Source organism: Tachypleus tridentatus, chromosome 6, assembly GCF_004210375.1.
Source record: "Tachypleus tridentatus isolate NWPU-2018 chromosome 6, ASM421037v1, whole genome shotgun sequence".
Taxonomy (NCBI): domain Eukaryota; kingdom Metazoa; phylum Arthropoda; class Merostomata; order Xiphosura; family Limulidae; genus Tachypleus; species Tachypleus tridentatus.
Genome location: NC_134830.1, coordinates 2850102 through 2858050, shown reverse-complemented (window position 1 = coordinate 2858050; position 7949 = coordinate 2850102). Strand labels below are relative to the sequence as shown.

The 7949-nt window shown below is 37.7% G+C and overlaps 1 protein-coding gene across 1 annotated transcript; it reads left to right on the top strand.

Moving 5' to 3' along the window:
* The first annotated feature begins 813 nt into the window (after positions 1-813).
* Positions 814-3150, top strand: LOC143251837 (diaminopimelate decarboxylase-like). Its single transcript, XM_076503092.1, has one exon. It carries the CDS (start codon positions 938-940, stop codon positions 2183-2185), a length of 1248 nt encoding a protein of 415 aa, XP_076359207.1. The 5' UTR covers positions 814-937; the 3' UTR covers positions 2186-3150.
* The last annotated feature ends 4799 nt before the right edge of the window (positions 3151-7949 follow it).

Sequence of the window (7949 nt, the reverse complement as noted above, 5' to 3'; positions counted from 1 at the left end):
TAGATGTAGTAGACACTGATATCCTGTTCCACCTACGTCTAGATGTAGTAGACACTGATATCCTGTTCCACCTAGTTCTAGATGTAGTAGACACTGATATCCTGTTCCACATACGTCTAGATGTAGTAGACACTGATATCCTGTTCCACATACGTCTAGATGTAGTAGACACTAATATCCTGTTCCACCTACTTCTAGATGTAGTAGACACTGATATCCTGTTCCACCTACGTCTAGATGTAGTAGACACTAATATCCTGTTCCACCTACTTCTAGATGTAGTAGACACTGATATCCTGTTCCACCTACGTCTAGAAGTAGTAGACACTAATATCCTGTTCCACCTACTTCTAGATGTAGTAGACATTAATATCCTGTTCCACCTACGTCTAGATGTAGTAGACACTGATATCTTTATTCTACTCACTAATATATTTCGGATACTAAAATTTGCATTTAACTTTATCAATTTTCTCATTAACAATAATATAATTCTGTTACTATGAAGTTCTATTAAAACAGCGCCCTCTATAATCTGCAATAATTATTGCAATAAAAGCAGAAACAATGTAGAAAATTACAATTCTCAGAGTTTGAAGTCGAAAGTTACTAAATACAAACAGTTTGAACACATTAACCAAGATTTTAATATATATTCATCATATGTGGCTAAATGGTGCTGAACATACCTAGTGTAAACTGACGCTTGTATGAGAGATTGGTTGGCTTATTATCTCTTCATCTGTGACGTACTTACCTAGAAACGAACTTTAAAACCCATTGTTCTGTATTTTCCTGCACAATTGTGGTCAGAGTAAACGTAGAGTAACTCTTAGTCTGTTACAAAAGTTACTGTAAACTTTGCTATATACAAGTTAATTAAATTAATTTCTTAATATTATTTGTTTAAAGAGATTAGTGAATAGGACACCTCAAAATGGCTGTGACTTATCAGAACGGAATCTTATTGTGTGAAAATGTTGACGTTGAAGGAATTGCCGAAAAGTTCGGAACACCAGTTTATGTGTATTCCAAAAACAAAATTCTAGATTCGTTATCCAAATACCAGAAGGCGCTGAACTCACATCGTTACCTGATATGCTATCCATTGAAGACAAACTACAGCTTGTCTATCCTAAGTCTTCTTAAGCGACATGGCTGTGGATTTGACATAGCTTCCGAGGGGGAATTACAGAGAGTTCTCGCAGTGGGGGGAAACCCTGAGCAGGTGGTGTTCTCCGGTGTGGGTAAAAGCAAAAAGGAAATCGAAATGAGTTTGGAATACAAGATATATTCTCTTCATTTGGAATCGTGGGAAGAGTTGGACAGAATTGAAGAGATCGCTAGAAGTAAAAACGTCAGGGCGCCCCTAGGTGTTCGGGTCAATCCAGGTATTGACTCCCAGACCCATCACAACATTTCTACCGGAATCAAAGAGAGCAAGTTTGGGGTTCCGGTAGAAGAAGCTGGGGAACTTTACCAAAGAATTAAACATTCTCCTTATTTGGAGGCTAAAGGAATACATTGTTTCATAGGATCGCAAGTGACCAAACTGTCTCCAATCCTAGAAGCTCGGGACCTTATTATAGATGTCGTGGACAGCTTAGAAGTATATGGTATTAAGCTGGAGTACATTGACCTCGGAGGAGGTTTCGGTATTGCTTATCGACCAGATGAAATAGAGCCCGACGTCTCATCTTGGGTCCGAGAGATCGTAGAACCAGTTGCAGCTCGTGGTCTAAGACTGATACTCGAACCAGGAAGATCAGTCGTGGGGCAGGCCGGCATACTGTTGACTCGTGTAGAGTATCTGAAGAAAACCACAAGAAATTTCGCTATCGTAGACGCGTCGTTCACCGACCTCCTCCGACCAGCTCTTTATGACGCCTACCATAATATTCTACCTGCCCACAAACATTCAAACGTAAAGCCCTTTCTCTGTGATGTCGTTGGGCCAGTGTGCGAGAACACAGATTTTTTGGCACGTGATCGATGGCTCGCTGTCCAGCAGGGTGACGTACTTGCTGTTTTGTCTGTTGGAGCGTACGGGTTAGTTATGTCATCCAATTATAGCTCTCGTTTCCGTCCAGCGGAGGTGATTGTCGACGGAAACCAAGTGTTTGAGATCCGAAGACGAGAGACGATCGCTGAACAAATACAAAACGAGATTGTGGTCTATGTTTAGCGAAGACAATTTGATTTCTTATTTATCAAATGTCTGATAAAATGTGCACACACACTCTCAGAGATAAAAACTGTAATTCATTATATTCGCTTAGAGTTAATAATAATTATTATAATTGGGAATTCCTATAGTTTATAGTCTTTTTGTGGCTATTTTCCGTAACCCTTTAGTTATGGTTAACACACAACAAAGCAGAGCTCTATATCTGTTTCAATGTTCTACAAATGCCTCAGTCCATTTCAAGTTAGGAATAATTCTAATGTATTATAGTTCTTTGTCCAATGAAAATGACGAAGGTAAGTATGGAAATTAAAAACAAATAAATAATACATTTTTTCTTATCAAACTTCAGAATCTCTAATAATAAAAGGGCATATCTGTGGGTCTGTGTCGATGCAATCACATTAAGTGGATCCTGAGGGTATGCACCTTGGTATTATTACCCATATTGGTGCGCGCATGAGCATTATTTTATGCGAGAAACCAAATAAAAAAGAAAAGTGATCGCTATGGAATTTTAGACTATTTTCATTATTATCGAATGTTATGGTGTTTCTATTACAGATGTCATAGTGTCATTGTTGTACTATTAAAGGGTGTTATAAAATAGTTATAACCTGTTAAAGTATGTTATAGTGTTTTAATTATTAAGGGATGTTATACAATATTTACAGCCTGTTATGAAATGTAAAAGTGTGTTTTAACTATTACGGGTTTTTATACAGTAGATATAACCTGTTATAATGTTTCAAGTATTACAGGTTGTTATGTATGGTAGTTATAAACTACCATATGGAGTGTAGTTATGGAATGGAGTGTAGTTATAACCTGTTATAATGTTTCAAGTATTACAGGTTGTTATGTATGGTAGTTATAAACTACCATATGGAGTGTAGTTATGGAATGGAGTGTAGTTATAACCTGTTATAATGTTTCAAGTATTACAGGTTGTTATGTATGGTAGTTATAAACTATTCAATATTAATTGAATGGTTAAATTCTACAAGAGGTTTCGTTTGTCTGTTTAGAATTAAGCATAAAGCTACACAATGAGCTATCTGTGCTTTGCTCACCACATGTATGTAAACCCGGTTTCTAGAGTTGTAAGCCCACCGCTATGCAACTGGTTTCGTACTGGTAAGACATTTGATTTCACGTTTTATAAAAGTAATATATATTATTATTGTACCCTGTGTTGAAGTAGAGTTATAAATTATGAACGAAGTGTTATAATTTATTATTCTGCAATGCAGATTGGTTGGTTGGCGTTTCGTGACGCAAAAAACTAGGCTATCTGCGCCAAACAAACCGATAAAAACGAAAAGCACAATTGTATAAAATGTAAAAATAAATCGTGTTAAAACCTATAAGTGTTTAAAAATGAAATAAAAGACTCAAACAGAATAACAGCAAAAGCAATATCAGGGTTGAACCTGTAGAAGAAAAACATGTCTAAAGTAACGTAAAACCTGGTCTACTGTGACGTGTCACACAGACCATACATTGGTGCATGAACCTCAGATAAAAGAAAACTGACAAGTTATAAAACTTTGACCAATACGTAGTCTATCCAGGACAACTTCCTCCTTACGGAAACAAGATGGCCAAAGAGCAATACAAGGTTTGATCTTGAAAAACTTGTTGTGACGTTGCTCACTCCAAGTCGACTGTCAACTGCTGTGGAGCTGAGCCTTGAATATAGGACCACAGCCCATGTATGTGACAGGCAGAACCAGAGCAGATAGACTTGGCTGTGGTGTAAGCGAGCTCGTTCCCATGAATATCCACGAACCCTGGTATCGAGAATAACTAGATAAAAGTAGATGTTAAAGAGAAATGAACCAATAGGTTTTGAATATCAGCGAGAACAGGATGAGAACTAACGTGAAGCGATTCTAGGGCTAACAGAGAGCTAAGAGATCGGTATAAATAGTACAGTTCGTGTACTGCATAGCTTCAATGCGGTCGAGGGCAAGAGAAAATGTACAAACCGGCAGTAAACACAGAAACTGTAAAAGGGGATCCTGTGAGCAACCATCCGAATAAATGAGAATGGAATGGATGGTTTGAAAGATATTAAGCAAATAGAAGATGCTACCTCCAATCAGGAGTATTCGCCTTTATCAGATGACTAAAAGCCAAATGTAAGGATGTTGATAAGCCATAGTGGAATGGGCTTACCAGTGGATACAGCAATGTTATTCTAAAAAACAGACTCAGTTCAGCCAGCTGTGCCTGGATAAGGAAGAATGGCAGACCGTTTGTTTTAAAGTATGGCTCACTTAAGAAGGATAACACAGCCGCAGATGGAATACTGTGGAAGTTTAATGGCATACTCTAAAAAAAGGTTACAGGTGGTGGAGGTTCATGAGACTCTGTGTATAAGGTCTGAACTGAAGAAGTGTAGAAAGACCCCATGCAGAGCCAATCCAAAATGGTGAGTGGGGTCCAACATCTTCAAGGCCAAGGTTCTGGCAGAATCATAGACCAGAGATCCGTATTCCAGTTTGAATGAAATGAGGGCATGATAAATCTTTAACATAAAATATTGATCCACTCCTCAAGAGGTGGAAGAGAGGACACAGAGGATGTTCAGTTTCTAACATTGTAAATCCAATGTAGGGCAATCAGTTATTGCCACAACAGTTTGTGGTTTCTCACATACTTTGTTTTGGTCTTGAAAGAAAAACAAACATTTTAATTAATATGTTCTGTTAAAGATCCTCGTGATCTTTTCCATACTGGTGAGCATACCACAAATAGCCCATAGTGTACCTTTCTGTTTATCTTCAAACAAACAAACTCTTCTGTTCAAGTTCAAACTTTGGTTTGGTGCAGAATTTTCTAATTTAAAGCTGAAAGACTAAACAGAAGACAACTAGCAGACAGCACCCACCGTCCACTCTTTGAATATTCTTATAAGATGGAATAGTGGGATTTGATTGCCTTATAGCAGAAAGTAAAAATATTATTAACCCTTCTAGATCTACAATGAGCATGAAAACTCAGGCTTAGTTAAAGGTTAATCCATTTATCAAATTCATTAAAAATATTAATAACCCTTCTAGTCTATAATGAGCTTGAAAGCTTAGAGTAGGCTTAGTAAAATGTTTATTCCTTTATCAAACTCGTTAAAAATATGAGTAGCCCTTCTAGGTGTAAAATAAGCTTGAGAGCTTAGGCTTAGTAATAGGTTTACCCGTTTATCAAATTCGTTTTGTTCAAGATGTAGTGTTGAAGAGTACTTTTAGTTATATACACATGTAACTGTTATATATTGTAATTATATTTTTATATAATATATTAATTTATTGCTTTGACTTCTTTTCCACACACTCGTTCCCAAAGTGCAGAGCGAGTTTTTGTGACAACAGAACCATAAACTTCGGTTTCACAGTCTGAAAAAGCTAACTACTGGTCTATATCATAGTACTATAGATCCAGAAATACAACTGGTTCATGCCATAGTACAAGATAAAACTAGAGACCTAGAAATACGACTGGTTCATGCCATAGTACAAGATAAAACTAGAGACCTAGAAATACAACTGGTTCATGCCATAGTACAACATAAAACTAGAGACCTAGAAATACAACTGGTTCATGCCATAGTACAACATAAAACTAGAGACCTAGAAATACAACTGGTTCATGTCATAGTACAACATAAAACTAGAGACCTAGAAATACAACTGGTTCATGCCATAGTACAACATAAAACTAGAGACCTAGAAATACAACTGGTTCATGCCATATTACAACATAAAACTAGAGACCTAGAAATACAACTGGTTCATGCCATAGTACAACATAAAACTAGAGACCTAGAAATACAACCGGTTCATGCCATAGTACAACATAAAACTAGAGACCTAGAAATACAACTGGTTCATGCCATATTACAACATAAAACTAGAGACCTATAAACTTCATCAGCGATCGTCATAGATAGGAGTTTGAAGATTGGTTGTTTGGTTTGGTGTTTTATGGCGCAAAGCAGCTAGGCTATCTGTGTCAAACATCCGGTAAAAAGTTAAAATTAAAGTAAAATGATTAAAATTCATAAAAGTAAATTAATGTAAAACAAGACGAAGTTTAACTTTTGAATTAAAAACATAAATAACATTAAATCAGATCTAGTCTTCAGTGGTAAGATAAAAACTACAGTAATACAAGTTGTAAAGGACTTCATGTAGCATGATTCTAATTATCATAACTCGCTAGGATGACTAGCGGATAAGTTCAAACATCAGCGTTAGTCACCTGAAGTTGGCCTTTCCAGTACTGGTTTCGAGTTATTTAACGTTACGGCCACTTTTTAATTCCATATCGAACTAGTTGTACTTTAATTCTTAAAAAGGTTTAGCTTTTGAATTAAAAACATAAATAACATTAAAATGATTAATGATCCATAAAAAACTAAAAACAAATTTGTAAGGTGAACAGTGTCGCCATCACCGATAACGCTAACATTACACATAAACCTTGAGACAGAACATGTCACGACTCTCAACGAGCAAGACAGTAAGATGTGGCTTATTGTGACCTGAGTGTTACATTGGTGCATCAGTACCAGATAAAAGAAAACGATAAGTTAAAACACTCTGACCAATGCGTAGTCTAGTAAGAACAACTTCCTCATTCCGATCCTTAGGGTAGCAAGGCGGTCAAAGTCCAATATAGGGTTTTATTTGGAAAAGCTTGTTTTATGTCGCTCAGTCCAAATCCACTGATAACTTGTGCGAAACCGAGCCTTGAATACAGGACCACAGTCCATGTATAGAACAGGCACAGCAATGAACAGACAGACTGCGGTGTCAATGAGCTCGTTCCTGTGAACACCAACGTGGGCTGGTATCCAGAAAAACTGGATAGAAGTAGAAAGAGAAATGGGCCAGTCGGTTTGGAATATCGGCGAGAACTGGGTATGAACTAACGTGAAGCGATTCCAGCACCAGTAGAGAACTAAGCGAGTCAATATAAATCGTTCAGTTTGAGTACTGCTTAGCTTCTATGTGATCCAGGGCAAGAGAATTGGCGTACAGTTTAGCAGTGAACCCAGAAACTGTAGAGGATTCTGTGCACAACCACCAAACCATGGCAGAACTCACAGAGTCGCCTGATTTCGAACCATCCGTATAAAGGATAATGGCGGAATGGTTCGAAAGATTTCAGTACATAACAGACAGTATTTTCAATCGGGAGTGTCAGCTTTACTCAGATGACTTAAAGAAAGGCCATATTGGGGATTTAATAAGCTAAGGTTGGATGGGCTGACCAGTAGATACAGCAACGTCATCCAAGGATAAACCCAATTCATCCAACTGCATCTGGATACGAAGACCAAAAGGAGCAATGGCAGATCGTCTGTTTTGAAAAAGCATGGTTCACCGAGGAAGGAAAAGACAACCCCAGCTGAAATGCTTTGGTAAAGATCAAAGCATACAGTAAAGACAGTTGCAAATGAAAGAGGTGCAAAGGAGGTTCATGAAACTCTGTGTACAAGTTCGGAACTCGGGAAGTGCAGAAAGCCCCAGTGCAGAGTCAAAGTCTTTGATGATGAATGGGGCCCAGCATCTTTAAAGCTGAGGTCCTGGCAGAGCCATACACCAGTCATCCATAGCCGAGTTTCGATCAAATAAAAGCACGATATATCTTTAGCATAGAACATCGATCTGTTCCCCAAGTTTTAGAAGAGAAGACACAGAGGATGTTCAGTGCTCTTGTACATTTGACCCGTAGCTGCTTGATGTGTGGTATAAAG

Excerpts from the sequence above, each read along its gene's own strand:
- LOC143251837 (XM_076503092.1), top strand. The coding sequence starts at position 938 with ATGGCTGTGACTTATCAGAACGGAATCTTATTGTGTGAAAATGTTGAC.